Source organism: Etheostoma spectabile, chromosome 15 (genome assembly GCF_008692095.1).
Source record: "Etheostoma spectabile isolate EspeVRDwgs_2016 chromosome 15, UIUC_Espe_1.0, whole genome shotgun sequence".
Taxonomy (NCBI): Eukaryota; Metazoa; Chordata; class Actinopteri; order Perciformes; family Percidae; genus Etheostoma; species Etheostoma spectabile.
Genome location: NC_045747.1, coordinates 16365520 through 16386138, shown reverse-complemented (window position 1 = coordinate 16386138; position 20619 = coordinate 16365520). Strand labels below are relative to the sequence as shown.

The 20619-nt window shown below is 41.0% G+C and overlaps 1 protein-coding gene across 2 annotated transcripts in view; it reads left to right on the top strand.

Annotated features, from left to right (window-relative positions):
* The window catches only part of spop (speckle type BTB/POZ protein), an 85724-nt gene that overhangs the window by 35552 nt on the left and 29553 nt on the right, over positions 1–20619 (top strand). For both annotated transcript variants that reach the window (XM_032537022.1, XM_032537023.1), the window contains 4 exons: positions 8545–8828; positions 9582–9703; positions 12111–12262; positions 19218–19345. In XM_032537022.1, coding sequence (XP_032392913.1) covers positions 8751–8828; positions 9582–9703; positions 12111–12262; positions 19218–19345 — 480 coding nt within the window. In that variant the 5' untranslated portion in view covers positions 8545–8750. The remainder of the gene's footprint in view (positions 1–8544; positions 8829–9581; positions 9704–12110; positions 12263–19217; positions 19346–20619) is intronic.

Here is a 20619-nt window from a genome sequence, read left to right as displayed (position 1 = left end):
TGTGTGTTTGTGTTTGTGTGTGTGTGAACACACCTCCCTGTAACACCAGCACGCTCATGTGCACAAAATTGGGTGCAGCTGCATTTTCTATTTAAACGAAGTGGGCGTTGGATGGTCTTAAAATAGCAAAGACACTTGGATCTGGCTTTGCGCCGTGATGCGCCCGGTGCATGATGGGGCCCTTTGTGTATTTTGGTAACTGCTGTCTGTCTTTTGTCATACTGCTAGCAACACTGTGAAGTGATCTCTTAGAAATGTAGTCCAAAACATCAATGCAATGACTGCTTATAGCTTAAGGTGACTCCAGGATTTAGTTATTCAGTATTACCAACCATAGTAGTACCTAATGATGTGAAGTGCAATTAGGATATTAACATGAATCTTTTGGGATAAGCTGTCTCACTTTCTCGATGTGAAATTTCTTATGGTAATTCTCACTATCTTACCTACACAAATTTATTATTTCTCAATTTCATATCTTTGAAATTAGGAAATGTGATCAAAACGTGGGACTGAAACAACAAGAAAAAAGTGTGACGCTGGCATGGATATCCGGTTTTAAAGCAAAACTGAGTTTAAGAGAGGCAGAGAAAATGGAGGGGGTTTAGGTTTTAAAAGGGGAGAAGAGCTAAGAAGGCAGAAGAAAGAGATCGAGCACGGAGACCATCAGTGATATTGAGAGGGATGGTGATGTTCTTTCACCGGGGTTTGCTCCTCGCTGGGAGGGCCTCTGTCTCTGCCAGCGCCTCTTAATCCATCACACCTCCTGCGGCCCTGGATCTGACACACTCCAGTGTCTCCCCAGTTTGCACTCAGCCCTGTCATGCATGTGTGCCCACCATTCCCGCCGTTCTCTTATCCCTGTTTTCACCCTCTCTGACTAAGTGTCAGCACTATCAGCAGTGCCCCGGGCAAGATGGACAGACACTGTTCTACAGGAGACATGTTTTCATACATGCTCCACATCTAGCCTTGTTCTCACATGTGTGTCTTTCACTCACACCTGAGAGGAATTTCTACTTCCCTTCCTTGTGTGTGTGTGTGTGTGTGTGTGTGTGTGTGTGTGTGTGTGTGTGTGGTGTGGTGTGTGTGTGTGTGTGTGTGTGTGTGTGTGTGTGTGTGTGTGTCGCTTATTTGACAGGAAGCGCGCCTCAGCCAGCTTGTATGATTTTTAGAAATGGGAGTCAGCTACTTCACTTGATCAATCTTGCTGATCCCCAGATGCATCTGCACATGCTCCCTGTAAGCTTTCATTGCCGCTCCCGTCCACTTTTAATGCCCTCGGACCTCATAATGAACAGGCTGCATTAACCCTCTGTCAGATTTCCCACCAGCACTGGAGGGAAGAGGACAGTGATGGTGGGGGGGTTTGTTAACAGAGCACAGGGTTGACTCTTTAAGCTGTGGAAATGTGAGCTAGCATGTGGCCGCTTGTTTTACGTTTAGAAATGCGTCACACATACGCTCAAAGCTGCAACACTTAGTCACTAAGCCTCAGCTTTTTGGCATGATATCAGTCTTTGTAGTCTGTCCCTCTAAACTCTGCAGCCTCTCTCTGTACCTCACTGTTTCGCTCGCTGCCTATTGTTGCACAAGGTGACCCTCTAAATACTCCTGGATCCCTGATGTGATCCCTTTCTTTTTTGCAGCAGCCAAATCACACAGCTTCACCCCCTGTCCTCCTGGTGGTGGTGGTGTCTCTGCACCGTGCCACCCATTTTCCTTATCTTCCAGTAGGAGGCGGTTCCCTAAGGGAGAGGCTAGTTGGAAGATCTCTGTAATTGATGTTGTAGTGGGTGTGTGTGTGTGTGTGTGTGTGTGTGTGTGTGTGTGTGTGTGTGTGTGTGTGTGTGTGTGTGTGTGTGTGAGTGTGAGAGGGCTTGTATGCTCGCATGTAGAGTGAAGTGTGTGTTTCTGTTTAGTCTTTTTTATAATACATTTATATTCTCTTTTTGAGAGTCTCAGCCATCGCTGTAATGAATTCCAGAAGGTTTCCATCTCTCTATTCTGTCCCTCTACACCTCCTATTTCACAGCAAGCCTTGTTGCCTAAAGTCCCTGCCATATGCCATACTGAAGGATTTTTTGAGATTTAACTATTTCATACAAGTCTACTGATGGAGCTGTATGTGAAGGGCAGATCATCATCATCATCATCATCATCATCATTACCAGCAGCCAGTGGTGGAAAGTAACTGAGTTTACTCAAACATTGTACTATAGTACATTGCAGTACCGTTTTGAAGTATTTGTACTGTAATTTATACTTTTACTCCACTGCAATGATCTGATAACTTAAGTTACTTTACAGATGTAATAATACAAAACACAATAAATAAATAAATAAATGATGATGTATAATTGTAGGTTTAAGATAAAACTAAAATGGATTCCTGGGGGAAGTTCCCAGGCTACCCAGCAGATGGAATGCATAAAGCAAGTAGTTACCTTTACCAGCTGCCACATTTAAGTGATTAATACATTAATGCATCAATGACCATTATACGGTTATATAATATATATTGAATGAAATTGGGTATTTTTCATTGTAGGTACTTTACCTCTGGTACTTTAAGTATATTTTGAGGCCCATACTTATGTACTTACTAGTAAAGATTTTAATGGAAGACTTGTGTTACAGAGCATTTCTACTCTGTGGTTTTGCTATAATTACAAGATCTGAGCACTTCTTCCACCACTGCCAGCAGTTCTAGTTTCTGCATCTCAATATTGAAAAAGAACTGTAAAGTTATCTTATATACCTTTTTTAAACGAATAGTTGTATAAACCATCTCATTAGCCCTCATGTTGTCCTCGGGTCAAATTGACCCGTTTTCCTGCATCAATGTTCTTTTTAAACTATCCAATTGTAACCCAAAATAACATGATTGATTTCGAACGCTTTGTCAAGTATAAATCTCTACTTTTTAATAATTTGTGGGTGTCTTATTCAATTTCATAGCATTTGACAAAAAATTGAAGTGGTTTTGAAATAGTATTGAGTAAAAGTTGACATATTCCAGTCTGTGATTATCAACATCCATTCCTTTTGATTTTAGTCTAAATAATTCCTAATTTCTGCTTTTCTAACTCAAACATTAGGTATAATTTCCTAAAAGTGAGGTTTATTGACCATACATTCCAAAAATAACTGTAAAACTAAAGTTATAAAGTTAGTGTTACGTAGTGTTAAACGTCGAAAAAAGTGACAAACATTGAAAAAGGGACAAAAATGTAAGAAAAAGTAAAAAACATTGCTTCAAAAATGTCAACAAAAGTGTTGATTTTCAATTTTGACAGGATGACAACACAAGGGTTAAATAAAAATTTCCAGCGCAAAACACAGCTTGCGATTTCCTCTTTACAGTGACTTTATTTTTAGGGATAGTAAAGATACAGGCTTGATTTTTGGATGTTGCCATAATGTGATCATGAATAAATGAGAAGACACGCTAACTGCGTGGCTCTTTGGCAACTTCAGTTTTGAAGAGAATATCCCTTGTTGACACGTTCAGCCATAATTCATCTTATTATTCACCCCTGTGCTTTTTTCACTTCATAATGTGTACACTGAAAATGCTTTTGTAAGAGAATTTAAAAGATAAAACAAATAATATACAGATACATACTGAAAATAATACGTGCTAACAAGCTAAATGTCAGCATGTTAACATCCAATAGTTAACATGAAAGTTCATATACTGACGTTTAGCATGCAGCTTTCAGTTTGCACTGACATGAAATTCATGCCAGTCTGACATCAGTCTGGGTGCTGAACCTGGCAAAATGACAATGAATATTCAAAATTTTTCACTGTGAAGAATATAAACCCCTAGGATTTTCTAGATGACAGTAGATATACACCTTAAAGAAAAGTGCTGGTAATTTGTTTTTGCACAAGTACTAAAGATATAATTAATGATAACACTTTGACAGCTGAACGTATTGAAAATAAACCAGTTAAATATGCGTTGTCTTCACAGGCAGACTTGCAGGTTGGAATGGCTGTGCAGACGACGTCACGTCATTCAGATTGTCACGAGCACAGATGGAAAAACAAATGAACAGAAATGTGTCCTCGAGTGTAAATATGCATTGTAAGCTGTTCCCATTATCAGATTTGCAGATGGAGGTAACATATGGGCAGACGTATATACTATAACCATTTCAAATTTACAGATGGAGTTAATATCACGGCACATGCTTTATTACACCACGAGCTGAGTATCAAGTGTTGACTACAATGGGCTTGTGATGTGGTGCGGCTGTAACAGTCTGGTCAGTATCTGAGAAGCCGGTGGCCTCCGGCTCTAATGCTGATGTGGGAGGCAGATGCGGCATCACCTTGCTTAGCTCTTGTTTATACAGAGGAAGTTGAATCTATCTGTCTGTTGGTTTGTCAGACTTTCCTCCCTGGCGTGTTGAGGTGTGTGACAGAGAGATGGAGAGAGATGGAGGCTGGACTGGCAGAGGGAGAGCAGACTGTCTCTCTGTAATGAATATAAATGGGCTCCAGGTCTCACTCTCCTCATCTTGGCTCTCCTCTCTGAAAAACAGGCATGGGACAAGGATGTGGGATGGAGGCAGCCCATACTCCTTTTATCCATCTCTCTACTCACTCACACACACACGTGCTGCATTGTACATAACAGAACACAAACACACACAATCTTACAAATTAGATTCTTTCTTGATTTTGTGGTGACTGCTCTGTGGGTTTTCTAAGTCTCAGTTCAGCCAAGAAGACTGTTAGTGAAACTGTCAGCTCTATAAAACTGGAGAGTCTTGTCAAAGTAACTGTTTAAATCCAGTTTTTTAATATTTTACCATAGCATTGACAGGAGAATGCTTTTTAAAGTAATGGTCCTCATATAATAACCCTTTACAACACCAAAGTCACACAAACAAACTAACCGATCTAGCAGCGGTAGACCAACAAGTCCCTTGTTCTGCAAGGTAAAATGACTGTTTTTATCAAAGGAGTCTGGTGGCTTTGACGAGAGAATAGATAATGGCTTCAGCTCCCTGCCGAGAAGGGCTGTCTGACAGCAAGGTAAACCGGTGAAAAAATTCTAAATGTAGTGTACAACTGATATTGATTTTTTTTTTTTTTTAGGTGGTCCTTTTTCATTCACTGGAAAATGAATCCGCAACGCTTTTTATAATCGTTTCAGTCATTAATCAAACAAAAACGGCAAATATTCTACGGTTCCAGCTAGAGCCAGACCGATTTATCGGCGGACTGATATTGTCGGCCAATATTAGGCATTTTCTCTGCATTTATAATGGCCGATAAATGAATATTTAAAAAAAATAAAAATAAAACGGACAAAACACCCTTCTACCATGTTATTAGTGTTGCCGTTTTTCCACCAGAGGGCGCTCTACAACATCCCTGTTGGCAACACTTTTTGTTTTTGTTCAAAGGTCTTTAAGTTTCATATCTTAAGTTTGTATTTTTATACATTTCAGAACATTAATATATCTAGATGTTCCTCTGTTTTGTTGTGAAACAAATTCATTAACAATAATTAATTAATTTTCAAACTGCACCATCATATTATTTTAGTGAGGACTCATAAATAACTAATGTTATGGAATACTGTTTATGTTTTGTTACGCGTTTCTGGATATATTTTTCTAAAAATATATATCGGCCGATATATCGTAATATCGGATTTTTTAAATCACCAAATATTTCTATTTATATCGGTAGGGCTCTAGTTCCAGCTTCTAAAGTGTGAGGATTTTCTGATTTTCTTTCTGTTTTTATATCATTTTAAAACCTATAAATTTGTGTTTTTCCTGGCATTTTCTAGACAAAGCATGTAAATAGCTAATCAAATACATTAACCACAAATGATTTGTCACAAACAAAATCATTATACAGGATGCAGCATGACATCATAAATTAAATCACAATGTTGCTTAAAGTTATTTGTATAAAGGTAAATATGGTCTAGGACTCTGGACACTTAGCTGAGCATCGCTGATTCTCTGAGGTCCGGCCTGTAGCCTTGTGTTACAGCCTTTGCTTTAACTTGTGCCAGTCTTTGGTCCCTTGTCTTGTGTCTGTCTATGTGTGTGTCTGTTTATGCATGTGTTGTTTTGTCTCCCTCCCTCCAGTCTTTCCTCTCTGTTTTTTTGGCCCTTGGACGCGTTCACAGTCTCAATGGGTTGTTTGTCGCTGTTTGTGGTTTCTAAATATATACAAAAAAAGCAAATATGGTCATCATGAAATGACATGACATGATTATGTGAAAAAGTTAAACAGCAAACACTGTCTTTTTAAACCTCATTTTGTTCAGTTTGTCCTTTATACACCGTCTACTTTACCACAGTGAAATGCGTCAGCTTCCCTCAGAAATTGTACTGTTGAATTAAACTTTATAGGCTTCACAATGTCCTATTCACTGCTGGACCTTTGTATGCATGTCTGCTATATGATAAGCTGTCTGCTTTTTTTAGTTTGCTGTATTTGCCAGGGAAGAGATTCAGATATATCCTGTGCAAAATCTGAACTAGTTTGCTCTCTTTCTGAATCGCTCTCTCTTAGCCGGAACCATTCCTGTTATTTCTACAGTTTTTTTTATCCAACCTATGAGATGCTGATGGAGCCCACGTAGCATCAACAAACACCGCCTTATCTGAACCCTAGCACCTCCATTACTGACTTACTCTGTCTTTTAATAGCCTTTGGGGGACACATTTTTGTAAATCTTTGCCTACCATGTGACAATAGTTATTTTCTCTATGCTGTGGGCATTATCACCTATTAGTCATTCTTCCCATTCATGCTGTCATCATCTGATTCACATGACAAATGAACTGTCTGAATATATTTCTTTTAAAGGAAGTCCTGATTAGCACACTTCTTCTCCATCTCTCAGAGTTGTTATTGGTGCTTTCCTCATGCTGCTCTGCTCTTGATGTTTGTCGTAAAAAGGTTAAAAAAAACAAAAAAACATCCTTAGCTTTATTCTGGTATCTGTTTAGAAATATGTGAGGCTGTTAGCAGTGCTGCCAGTGTTGTCATCATTTCTTAAATTGATTCCCTGTGATAACTTGGCATTCACGTTGCTCTGTAAGGAACAGGATACAAGAAAAACCCTCGCTAAAGTGTGCTTCAGATAGGCTGTGAAACCAAGCCCGGATGATAACACACAGAAGCACAAGTATGTATGGAAATCTATATATACGCAGTCACTCACTCATATAGACTATAATTAATTGCCAAGAAGTCTCAGGTTATTTAAATTGCAGATCAGTGCAGCCTTGTTCTCCCAACTTTTGTGATTAATATTTTATTGTTTTACTGAGTAAAAATGCCACCAGTGTTTTTCATCAGATACAAATAGCACAAAAGAAGAAAAGGGGGGCACCCGGATTGAGGAAGATCAGATGCAGGCGTTATCGCTAAACATTAATTAAGTTGTGTCTGGGTCTAGAGCTGCTGAGGTCGCCTCTCCTGTCTACAATCCGCTCACCGAGGGCTGTCTAACTTTTCACCCAATTCTCCCATTTCTTGCTCTGTCTCTTTGCGCTCTGGGTCTGACACTCACTTTCTGCCAAGTTTTCTCAGGTCCTGAACTTCTCTTTCAATCAGCTACTAATTAAGCAGCGGCGTGGAAGGGTTTCTTTGGCAGGAGATAGGAGGGATGTGCAGGTTGAGTGAGAAAAGCCAGATCCGGAGACCTTGTGCCGACTTAGGTATGAAATATGTGGAGAGGAACTTGGGAGGAGCAGAGCATGAAACCAGCGGAAATTAGAGATTAAAGCAGCAGAGAAATGAAGGTTTGAAATGAAACCTGTTCCTTTTTCTTCTTCTTTTTATCCCACAAGACTGCCAGCGTAGGGAACATAGACTGTATATAATATTAACAGTCGATGGTAGGGAAGGACCCGAAATGAGATATAAAACAATAATGATGTTTTGCTTAGTTGCTACGAACAGAAAGTGTGCGGTGATGTAGCAGTTGCAGTGTAAATCTCAATCATAGCATTTTTGAATTAAAAAAAAAAAATCCTGAATGCAGGTTCTTATAAAAAAACAAAAAAACAACAACTTTGACCTTTCTTTGCCAGCACTGGCATTTAAAAGTACTGCATGACTTTGTGGGTGTGTTAGTGGGAGTACAGACTGGCAGCTTGAGATGAAAGTCTTGCACTTCACTTCAGCCAGGCTGCACCCGTTCACCATTGCTGGAATCAGATGGCGGGCACAGCGCTCTGCTCCTCTCAAAGCAAAACAAAGACGAAACCACACGCAGATAAAGAAAGGCTTCCCCCAGTGAAGCAGAGCTCGCGCCGCTGCTGTGCTTTGAATGCTGAAGCCTCCTTTTAAAGCAAATGAATTCAGACCCCTTACTCCTACTTACTAGGAAATACCGCTTAATTAGACAAACCGTTCAAATTACAAATTGCCTTGAAATGCTCAAACACAGACACGGACACACTAGCACTCACACAAGGTCACAGCTTTTCAAAGTAATGCCCTTTACTAGTCTAAAGTTATTTTAATGACTGTGTTTTTGTGTCCCTACAGAGTGCCTCTAGCTATTTTGGAGTCTGGACGTCCTGTTGTTCTGGATTCATCTCTTCTGCAGCTCTCTGTACGGCAGGTGTTGTTTAAGAGGCGGCCAGCTTGACTGATTATTGGCCTTTGCCTCCCCGTAGCACCCCATAGCACCTCACCCCACACCTGGCTTGTGCTCCGGCCCCATTCAGGACATCTCTGCATCAAAGCTGGCAATGTCCAGAGCCCCAAGCCCCTCTCCCCTGGCGGAAATGTCCAGCGGTCAGGTGGCTGAGAGCTGGTGTTACACTCAGGTGAGGAGGGAGCGCATGTTTTTCTCAGGATGAGATAGGAGCACAACGCTGCATGGAGAGCATAACTCACACTGCTAGTCCATTTTGTTTGTGTTCTGTTGAGATTTTGTTTTGCATAATGTTAAACAGAGCAAACTGTGAGTAAGGTATAGCAAAATACTTTTTGTTGTAAAAATGAGGCTCACTTTTGCTCCGTGGAGGTGGGCGCTGTATCGGAAAGTTAGCCTGTCTATTGAGACAAAGGAAGCTCACATTAAGTATACATCAGTAATCCGTTAAGCTTCATATTTTATGTGACTGGTCAATGAGCGGTTGAATGGAATCAATCATGTCTGGATTTCTCCAGTAACTGTGTTTTCAATAATTCAATATTACAGGCCTACTTCTGTGTCATTTCAAGCTTTGCCATGAAATCGAGTTTGTTTTAGTCATTGCAGTACAGGCTTTGCTTGTTCAGGCATCACTTTGCTGTTAAAAGCCAAGACAGATAAAGTATGTCATTGATGATGTGTGTTTTTTCATCTCCTCTCTTGCAAAATTGCTTTTACAATATCCTTTCTTCTTTCCCTCCGTTTGTTGTCAGTGTTTATTAAGATGAAAGGCAGTTTTGATGTGCGGTTTTGAAGTCCAGGCTGACCAAACACCACTTACCCATATAGAATAGATAAATATATAAATATATATATATATATATATATATATATAACAATTAAGAGATCGGGTTTCAGCTCTTCCTGTGTCTTTTCTGCACAGATCAAAGTGGTGAAGTTCTCCTACATGTGGACCATCAACAACTTCAGCTTCTGTCGCGAGGAGATGGGAGAGGTCATCAAAAGCTCCACTTTCTCCTCGGGAGCCAACGACAAACTCAAATGGTTAGTGGAGGCTGCTCATTGTAGCCATCAGATATTGATACTGCTCTCTGAGAGAGAGTTGTTGTAGAACATTTTCTCCAACAACTCTGTCAAGTATCATCCACTTGTATTGTTTTTCAAGAGATTGAAGCATCCAATTGCCTGCTTCAGTGGCATCTAGTGTTCCTTCATCTAGTCTGTATTACTTACACGCATGTTTGGAATAATAATTTCTGTAGCCCTTTTTTCCTTCTTGAATTTAGTCTGGCTGCTTCTTCACTTTCTCACATTGTTATAGACCCAGAGTGAAAAGTAAAACCACCATCAATGCCAGAAAAACGTATATGTGATACACATAACTTTTAAGCATACTAAAATGTAAAATGTATGGCCAGTTAACTATTCAAACTTACTGTATGTTTGACAAATTCATCATGATAAGCAGAGGAATTGCTGACAGCATGGGCTTTGTAGAAGAGGCAGAGCCAGAACATTTTGGGGATCATCATTTTGCTCATCCATGGAGTAGAAGTCACAGACGTAGTCACGATGCCGGCAGCGGCAAGGCGGTATTAAAGTGGTTTCATTAAAAAAAACAAAAAAACTGAAAAGGTGTACCTGAAGATCTGCTCCAAAAATCGAGGTATCACACTGTGCAACCTCCCACGAAAGCTTATTTCAGTGCACTGGAAAGAAGGGGTTGTCCAGTTAAAATAAAATAAATAAATAAAATTGTTAAATTACAGAGTCACTAGAAGTACTAGGATGTCAGTCTAGACTGGTTTGCTCTGGAAGGAGTTGGTGGACTTGGTTTGAGACCTAGAACATGCTGGGGCGATTGCTGATCCCCCTTAAGGAACTGGACAAAGTGGCTGGGATAAAGAATTTCTGGGCAGCCTTTCTTTCTCCCGTTGACTGATTTTTTTTATTAATATGAATAATAGTCAGCTTTGCTGTATTTGTTAGGTTAAATTACAGTAGCCTAGCGATACAGATGCAAGATACACTTGCAATACTTTCATACTGAACAGTGATTTTAAATGACACTTTCATAATTAATAAACAAACTTCCAGAAAGCAGGGAAACACATTCTGTATTTCAAACAAAAACATGGCCACTTTGAGGGGGTTGAAAGTAATGACTGTAGCCTCAGGTAAAATAACATACAATAGTAGGTCTGGGATTGTTAGGTTACCTGCATTCATTAAAAATAAATAGGTTGCTCAATTTTCAAATACCACATCAACACATAAGTTGTTTTTGGACATTATATCATTAGTCCCCTCCTCCTCTAAGTGCCCAACCAAGACAGTTTACCTGCTTTTCATCTTATCTGAGTGAATAGTTGTGACTGTTCTTTTCTAGCCCTCTGGATCACACAGTACCTCACTGTCAGCAGCATTAACGCTCGTTTTTCCCAATTCTTCCATAGATGCCTTTTAGAGAAATGAGATCCAGAGTGCACTGCAGGTCACCCCCACACCTTTAGGCATTACAGCAAGAGAGCACAGATTGAAACTATAATAAAAATATTTATATTCTGATGAATTCAAGAAATTGCCAAGAATGTAGAACTTGTTGTCTACAGTACAAGACAGTAACAATTTTCTTTGATCTTCCAACAGGTTTTCAGTAGGGGTCATTTGATTGGGAGGATATTAGAGTTATTGGGCAATTACCTAATGAATTAATAATACATTACAGAATCTATATGTATAGATATTGATTTTCCTCTAGCACCTAAATATTGTTGTTACAAGTCTGAGATATACATATATGTCTCAAATATTTTAGCAGAATAATCCATCCACAGTGCCACGGTGATGTCTTTCATGTTAATGTTCTAAAACTATATAACATCTTGTGCAACAAACAATACTTAAGTTACAAAGGGCACAGGGGATTCTTTTGTGAAGCTGCTCTATGTAAGCAGAAAAACACTGTGACTCACCGTAGCATCAATGTACTCAACGCAGCAAACCTGTTGAATGCCCTGGGTAGAATATATTGTTAATGTGCCTGACATATTTCTGTTTTGAAAGAAGGTGGAACATCGGATCTACATATTTAGGAATCTCTCCCTTCATTCAGGAAGGTTTATCTAGAAAGCTGCGTCCTTAGTGAGAAGCAGAGGGGGGGTTGGTTTCATGCTATTAACAGTAGCGTGTATTGCATAATCAATACCATCAAACCATCACTTTGGCACAAGTGAAGGGTTGTGGAGGGAATCAATAGATTTGACTGTGAAGCCAACGGTGGAGCATTTGCAACTGTCTTCCCAGAATAAGAACATCTGAAATACATTATAATAGCCAGAGTGCTATTACTGTTGCATACAAATGTTACATACAAAATACGTTCAGGAATCACCTTAGCTTTTAGCTTTATTAATCTGATCCGTATGTTTCTTTATTTTCCTACCTCCAGGTGTTTGCGTGTGAACCCTAAAGGTCTGGATGAGGAGAGTAAAGACTATCTGTCACTTTACTTGCTCTTAGTCAGCTGTCCAAAAAGTGAAGTGCGCGCCAAGTTTAAGTTTTCTATCCTCAATGCCAAGGGAGAAGAGACCAAAGCTATGGGTAAGTGCGACTAAAAACAACTGATACTAACACAAGTTCTCATTTTCACCACTTCTAATTTTCTGAACTTGTCATTGGAAATAAGTTGGTGCTAATAACTGAAAAACTTGTTTTAGTCCACCCTGCATAGAAGAGTCTATGCTCAGCAGAAGACAGAGGATATCTCAAAGTTTGAAAGGCTCAAAATTAAAAACTCCTGTCACACCTGTGTCTTTGGGGGTGCTAAAATTTGTAAATGCAGAAGGTGCAGAGTGTGTCTAATAATGTGAGGTATTGATAGCCATATGGGCTTGTGTAATCACTGCCGGTTGGATTCATTTCTAGTAAATATATAATTCAAAGTAGCGTGGGGCAATTTTGATTTTAATTAAAAAAGACCCAACCTTTTGAGAAATCTTCGTCCGCCTCTCTCCCCGTTGATGAATTGGAAATGAATGTGCCTCCAATTCCTGCTTTTTTTAATTAGGTTATGTTATGGGGAGGAAAAGCAAACTTGTGTGGAATTGAATTAGTGAGGGCCAGATGTGACCGCTTCCTGGTTATCAGGCTTTCTGGCTGCCTCCCATTGCCCTGCAGCATACTGTACAGGAAGCGTGGAGGAAGGAAGATGGGGCGGGTGGGAGGTAGGAAGAGAAGAGGTGGGAGGCGGAAGTGTGTTTTGAATTGGAGGCGTATGCAGTGAATCTGTGTACAACCCCCTGCGGTGCAGGTTGTGTAGAAAGGGAAATCATTTTTCCTGCTGAGAAACATTCCCCCATGTGAACTTGACACCCCCACCTCCTTGTGTGTACTTTCAGTCCCTCATTTGCTCACTTAGACCTCTCTCTCCTCTCTTTCCATTCTCTTTTATCCTTTTTTTTTATTCCACTTCTGCCCTGTAATGTTGGAGTACCACATCAACTCTCAGCAACAAGCTCACGAAAACTGAACTTTACCGCAGTTATTGTCTTTAAAGCTTCCTCTCCTGGCTATTATACTGTATGCTGGTGTTTATGTGGTGTTGTGGAGAGGATCTGCCTAAGGTCTGGGTAATAAACAGACCTTTGAGGTTTGTGACATCACTGCATGGCCATTTCGTTAGCACTACTCTGTTAAATGACCCCAGAAAAGCCTGAATGTGGCAAATATCGAGTGAAATGAAGAGGATCTCATTTTTCTCTTCTCCTTTCTTTTTCTGTTTCTCAAGGGGCTTTTGCCTGTAAATGGTGTGCTCTATGGTGCACACCCCATCCCATTCTTGCCATATGCCCGCCTCCAATCTTCCCTCAATCCCCTTGGGGAGACCTGGGCCCTCCACTTCGCTCCCCTTGTCACAAAGGAAAATTACCCAACTGCCAGCATATTTGTGACAGTTTAGCGAACATTCCGTCTAAGAATATGGCCGTAAAGATTGCTCAATCAGTTCTGGATCATTTAGAATCCAATTTAATCCAGGCCTCTAGCAAAAAAAGGCCAAATAAAAACAAAGTGCCTTAATTAAGAAAGCTGGGTGGCTGTGGACTGTTTATTTGGTAGGTCACTACTACATTTTCTGCTACTCTACAATACATATCAGGTCAAGTTCTTTATGAGTAATTTGAACAGAAATAGATAGGTTGAGGAATAAGTGGATGATCAGTAGGGGTATCACGATTTCGATTTCGACTACTGGTATTAAGAGCAGGATCTGCTTTTCCCCTAGTATTCTCTCTACACCCCCCGCCTACTTGCACATTTCAGAAGAAAAAAAACCAAACCGACACAGTGTAGCTTACCAGCTGGTAGCATGCATCTAAAGTCACAGGGTTACGTAAGCTAGGTAGCCAGCAGCTGCACTTTTCCAGCCATCATGGCCCCTGCCGGAGGCGGAGATAACGGAGAAACAACAGAAATGGAAAATCCTGCTGCTTCCCTGAGGTCACCGGTGTGGCAAAAAAAAATGTCTTCCCAGTGAGTGAGTTATGGAAACAAACAACGCAGGTAAAGCACGTGGGCTCCAACAGGACTTCATGTTGCGTTTATGTGCATCTTGATTAACTAATGGCGCTTTCAATTGCACTTTGTTAATTTTGAAAAACTCAAACTGTTGTCAAGTCACCTGCTGAAAAGAAACTGTTTAAATCAAATCGAAACGTGACCTTAAAATCAAATTGTGGATTTGAAAAATTGTGACACCCCTATTTATTAATAAAGAAAGGAGATAAACTGTAGTGAGTATTCTGTATTGAAATAAAGCAGATTAACATCGCTTTCGAAAGCAAATGTCAAAATCCGACAATGGAAACTCTTAGTGCTGAGCTGAACATCTGAGGAGCGGAAGTTTGTGCTTGACAAGTTTGATGTGTTGTCTTTTGAGGCAGAGTCTCACTCACAAGCCAGTCTCTGTCACTAATGCAAAAGCATTGGCCATACACTCCTTGTTTAATATCACCCAGACTCTGAGCGGGTATCAATTTAAAATGGTGTTGACTGCCTCTTGAGAATTAAAGCATCCCTTCAGTACCTAAAGGAGGAGGTATGAAAACAGTCCAAAGATTTGAAGCCTGTACGATGATGGCAGATTTTGACTGAAAAGCTTGACAATATTTGATGAAACACCATATCTGCATCAGCAGCCCTTGAGCCCACCACTAGAGTGTGTGTCTGGATCCTCTGATGGTCCCCACTTGCTAATGGAGATTGATTCAGGCACCAGTGGTAGCCCGCCAACCCCTTCTTCACACTGTACTCCCTTACTTTTGAAAAAAAAATTCTCTCCCTGGCTTAATGTCCCCCCCCCCCCCCCCCCCCCCATCTCTTGCCAGAGAAACATCTGCCCCCCTGCAGACTCCTGTTCTGACAGCTCGGAGAGGAGAGATGGAAAGTTCTCATCCTCTGCCGCAAGCTGTTTTGTATTCAAATAGTCTCCTTGTTAAGTCCTCCCTACAGACAATGGTTTTGTTGTTTTGTAGCCAAAGGCTAAGTGGGTGAGTGGAGCACGGCTAATAGAGCAGAAGATATTGGTCAGTCTTTACATAATCAGATGGTATCGACATTGGTAGAAAGGATGTCAATAGACATGTTTGTGCTGACACTAGTTTACAGAGCTCAATCTTCAATAGAGATAAGATTTTCTTCTCGGAAAGACTGTGTGCAATGTTCATAAGTGTCTGTCTGCTTTATGCAATGTGAATCAGTGTGTTGTGGAAATAAAGTTTTACATTATATTTTTAAACTCTGTTGCTGGAGTCAGATAAAGACACACTTGAATAGACAATTGCTCTGCCAATTGCCCTTTCACATCAATATGTTTTGAGAGATTGGGAAATGGATGCGAGCATGGTCTGTGAGCGATTGTACGTAGCTGTTAGAGGAGGGAGTTTTGCTTTAGTTGAATGTGTGAAAGAAAAGGCCAGAAGAGTGACAGACAAGAAGAGAGATGTTGACTCTGGCTGCTGTGGCGGCTGTTATTTTTTTACATGCCAGCTCGTCTTCTGGCGACCTTCTCGTTCTGTGTGCCAACCGTGCCCCTGAGCCCTCCGCCTGAATATGGATGCCCCGCTCACTTAAACAACATGGCATCGCTCCCACTTTCCTCGTCTTCTCTCTGTCTGCAGCTCAAACTTTGTTTTTTCTCACCTTCTACATCACCTTCAGTCTTTTTTTGGCATGGTGAGAAACTTCACTCTTTAATGCCCGGGGAACTATCAAAGTGCATCTTGATGTGGTGAAAACTCATTTTCTGAGGGCTACCTATACATGTCTATATTGTAGCTGCGATTTGTCACACAAATTCCATGATAATGATTTCATACAATTTTTATGTCACACAGGCGTGCTGTGACACTTTACACAATATTTTACAGTGTCTACGCTTGGTGATTTTTCTGTCATACCAGCCTTTTTCATCACTCACACTTTTCCCATTGGATATCTCAGTTGGGCCGACCCACTCCAGAACTGTCCAGCTCTTTTTGGTATTTTGGCAATTCCGGAGTGTTTGTACCCTCGCCGCCTTGGCCAGCTCACTGAAAGAGTGAGCTCCAGCAATCTGACCTGTAGTTGATTCTCTGCCAGTGCAGTTTTTTTAATGCCCCACTAGAAATGGCCGTGTGGCATTAGCTGAGCTCAGCACACACACACACACACACACACACACACACACACACACCCCCAGCCTCATCATCAGAGCCTGTATGCATGTGCACATTCACACATACACACTCACCTCTCCTCACCTCTTCCTCTTGGCTTGCTTTCCCACCGTCTCACTCTTCTGCCAAACTCTCTCCTCACACCCGAGTTTAGTTTTAGATGCTGCCACTGGGGAAGTCCGCACTCATCACTGCTCGTCTTGTTTCATACCCAAATAACACAACTTCACACGGAGAGTCTGTGCCTTGGGACTTCATCTGGGTCTCGCTTGCTGGGTCTTATCAAACATGTTTAAAGGACGTCAAAGAGTGGCTGAAAGTTAGCAGAGAAAGACTTTCTTCAGACCCTTGGGAGAGATCCAGGTACTACTGTCTATGACTGTGTTTACCCGGGCACAAACATTACAGTGTGCCGAGGCCACAGAAGTTTGACTCCTTTTTCAAACCTGCTCAGCTTTGGTTGAGAAATCTTTGGTCTATAAAACTCAGTCTTTTTTTGAAACACTGACACAATCCCTCTGTTAGACTCAGTGGTAGAACGATGAATAAAGTAGAGTGCTGTGAAAAGCAGAATGCAAGGATTTGTAATTTTTGTGCTTGAATACAAGCTTATGCATGTGTGTGTGTGTTTGCATAGTGATTTCTGTCAGCGTCTTTGCGTACACAGTCACTGGGAGCAGGGGATTACAGTGAAGGACCGCCTGCATGAGCGATGGTGGGAATAACTGCATATTCACTGTACTCCTCCACCAATCCCCTCTTAGGCTACCTGCTCCCTCAGATCCAAACAGAGGGATTTGACACAGGATCTTACAGCAGCATTGACACTTCATCTTAGTGCTTCCCACTGTGATCTGTTAAGATCTCTACGCAAGAGCAGCCTAAAGAGAAATCCGTTCAAACTGCTGGGCTAAACACATGTAGTCTGACTCTGCACGCACTGCAGATGTATGAACGCGAGAGGTGATGACCTTTTGGTATGTGGTGACTGTGCAGCTTATACTGTAGCCTGTTTTAGTCGACTTTTAACCGGGTCTAAAGAAGACTCAAGGTTTGTTCTTATCATTTTTCATCATCTGGCGTTAAACCATGAGTTGAAACTCGATTGTGGATGGTTATAGGCTGTTTCCTTATGTCCCACAGAAGTCTTAAATGTCATAAATGCCAAACCAGAGGCCTTGGAAAGTGTAGTGTAAAGACACTACACTTTCCAAGGCCTCTGGTTTGGCATTGGAAAGTGTAGTGTCTTTATGTGAGCATTCATACTACTCAAGCAGGCACAGGTTCTCTATGGTTGATTTCATTTTGACGTTTTTCTTTTAGTTTCATATTGTTCTCTTTTTTATTTTTAAAATCTCAAATTGATGTATATTTCATGTCTTTGCGGATCTGATAACAATTACATTAAAATTATCCTCATGTATAGTGCATGTTGAAATCTGATGTGTCTTGCAAATCTTAGCTTGCTAGGCACACTACCTTCTTGACACTTACGTAGGAGCTCCCTGTTGGGTTATGCTTTCTGATTTGATTCATGCACACATGTTCATTTACATACATGGAGTTGATATACTCTATCTAGGGGGATACATCACTATTACACTCGGTCAGTATGGCCAAATGAGAATTGGACAACCTCTTCTGGTAATTTTACTGATTGGATCCTGTGTGTGTGTGTGTGTGTGTGTGTGTGTGTGTGTGTGTGTGTGTGTGGGTGTGTGTGTGTGTGTGTGTGTGTGTGTGTGTGTGTGTTGTGTGTGTGTGTGTGTGTTGTGTGTTGTGTGTGTGTGTGTGTGTTGTTTTTTGAATTTGCTCCTGGATGCTGTTTCTGCTCTTTCTCAACACAATCCAATCATCCAAATGCATGTTGACATAATGTGTGGGGCTTCTTGATGTCATCTACCAAAGAAATGAAAATACTTTAATTGGTTTTTTAGTGGTTTTCCCTTATCATTTGATGCCTTTCAAGCCTTTTTATGATGAGGGCATACACAGTCTTAAGTTATTACCTTCATTGTGTGGTGAGGCATGTCTACCCTGATAGGAATGGACAAAGATGTCTTCATACACAGAAAGGGCCTGAAGCTTGTCTCGGCTGAACCCATTCACAAATCCCAGAGCAGTGCCCATGAAGCATGGGCGTCATTAACAAAACGGCGAATGATGTAATTTCTCCAAAGAATGGTGTTACATCCCGCCAACCGAGCTCCAGTTACTTGCAGAAGGAATGTGTAGTGCCTTGCTTTCTTTCTATTAGCAATTAGCTTTAATTTGCTGTGATCTCTGCAGCAGTCATAGTCCATAGTCATTGTCTTTTGACCTTGTATTTAATCATTTGTGACTGTTAGGTGACGGTAGATAGCTGTGACCGCCCACACACTGTGAATAGTGTGCACACAAGAACTCCCGCACCTTTCCTTTGTCTTTGTAGTGCAACTGAGTGTTGCAGAATCCTTCCTTCCACTGTCAGAGATAATTGGCACTCCATAAACACATGATAATTGGACTGCTTTGATCCCTGCAATTTCTCACTTCTTGGCCAAAGAGGCACAGCAGTTCTGTCTCATGTTTACCACGAGTCTTTATGTGGCAGCGAGATGATACAGAGAGTGAATGAGGGAGAGAGAAAGAGAGATTCTGTTTTCTTCTGAAGTGTTAAATGCTCCCTGCAGGCAATACTTCCTGCACCCAGCCTCTTTTGCCATTGTTACTTTGCTGCTCATGGCTATGACTCATAGCAAACTTTCTCTTTCGCGCACACACATTCACACACGCAGAGCTTAATCCCGTTGTGAAAGCCTCCAAATAATCTTGTTTCTCTTTGTATGTTTTATTTCTTCCAGAGAGCCAGAGAGCATACCGTTTTGTCCAGGGGAAGGACTGGGGTTTCAAAAAGTTCATAAGGAGGGACTTCCTGCTGGACGAGGCCAACGGTCTGCTGCCCGATGACAAATTAACGCTTTTCTGTGAGGTAAGGGTTGAGACAGTTTATCTCAACTCGATTTGATACACAAGGTTCACACTGTCTTCCTTTTTAAGCTCTAAATCTTCCCCAAAGAAATTCATAGCACAGGCTGCACATTCAAAAATGATAATCCTGATTATATTGCTAGATCGAAATTATTATTCAAATTTCAACATTGTAGACAAACACAGACTGAAATTTTAAAACCAAAATAGGGACGTTGGATCATAGTGATGCTGATTTCTGTGTACATTAGTAAAACTACTTGTATTTCCCAAGAATATATATTTTAATCAAATCTAAAAAAAAAAATATCATAATTTAGTGTTTGTATTGGTTGCTTCAAAGTGATCACAACTGTAATTCTTGTCTCATCTTTTTATTCAACACTACAGCTCATTGTATGTCCCTGTTAGTGAATAATGTATGTTTTTATTGGTACTACATAGCCTCTGGGTTTAGATCTCTCTTCCATCACTAACATACGAGCTGATTGTCATTCAGCCGGCGTGGGGGCCTGGCTCCGATTCCTCTGATCCAAAGCTGGCTGTGCTCATTCAACATTCCCTTGTTGTGTTTCAGCTGCAACACAGGGGGCAGCAGAGGTCAACTGTCCTCTCTCTCGTTCCCCTCTCCTCCTCAAAATGGAGCCAGGGAGCAGAGAAGAGGTTAAACTTTCTGGATATGTTAATGCCTTAGTTGTAATGCATGCGCCCATAAATGTTTAAAAAGCATGGCAGTGGCTGTTTAAAACAATTCTAATTAACCCTGAGGGTATGGAGGAGAGCATGTCTTGAAGTTTTCCCTTTTTGTAGCGGAGCAATGTGCAAGTCTGTTTAAAGTGTTTCCAAACTGGGCTTATTGACAGAGGGGTAGGAGGGGCAGTGCTGCTTCTCCAGAGCCATGTGGGATGAAGGGAAGAGTTGTGTGTTTGTGTGGTATCTTATGCACATATTGTGTGTGTTTGTGAAGGCGTGTCTCATTGGGACGTAATTCTGAGGATGAAACTGCTTGCTGGAGAGAATGAGCTGGAAGAGAGAGGGATTCCTCTCTCACCGAATGCATCCAGTCTCCTGGAGGGGAGGAGGTGGGGTTGCTGGTTCAAGTCCTCTGTGGCCACTTCCTCCCCCGTAGATCTCTGTTGTACTGTGTGGTAATTAGCCAGCTCTGCTGGTGAAACATATTAAATTAGAATGAGAAAGCAGATAATAAAGACAATAAGGAAAGGCAAAGAACATTTTCTGTATTCTTTTTTTTTTTTTTTTTAATTTAAAGGTAGT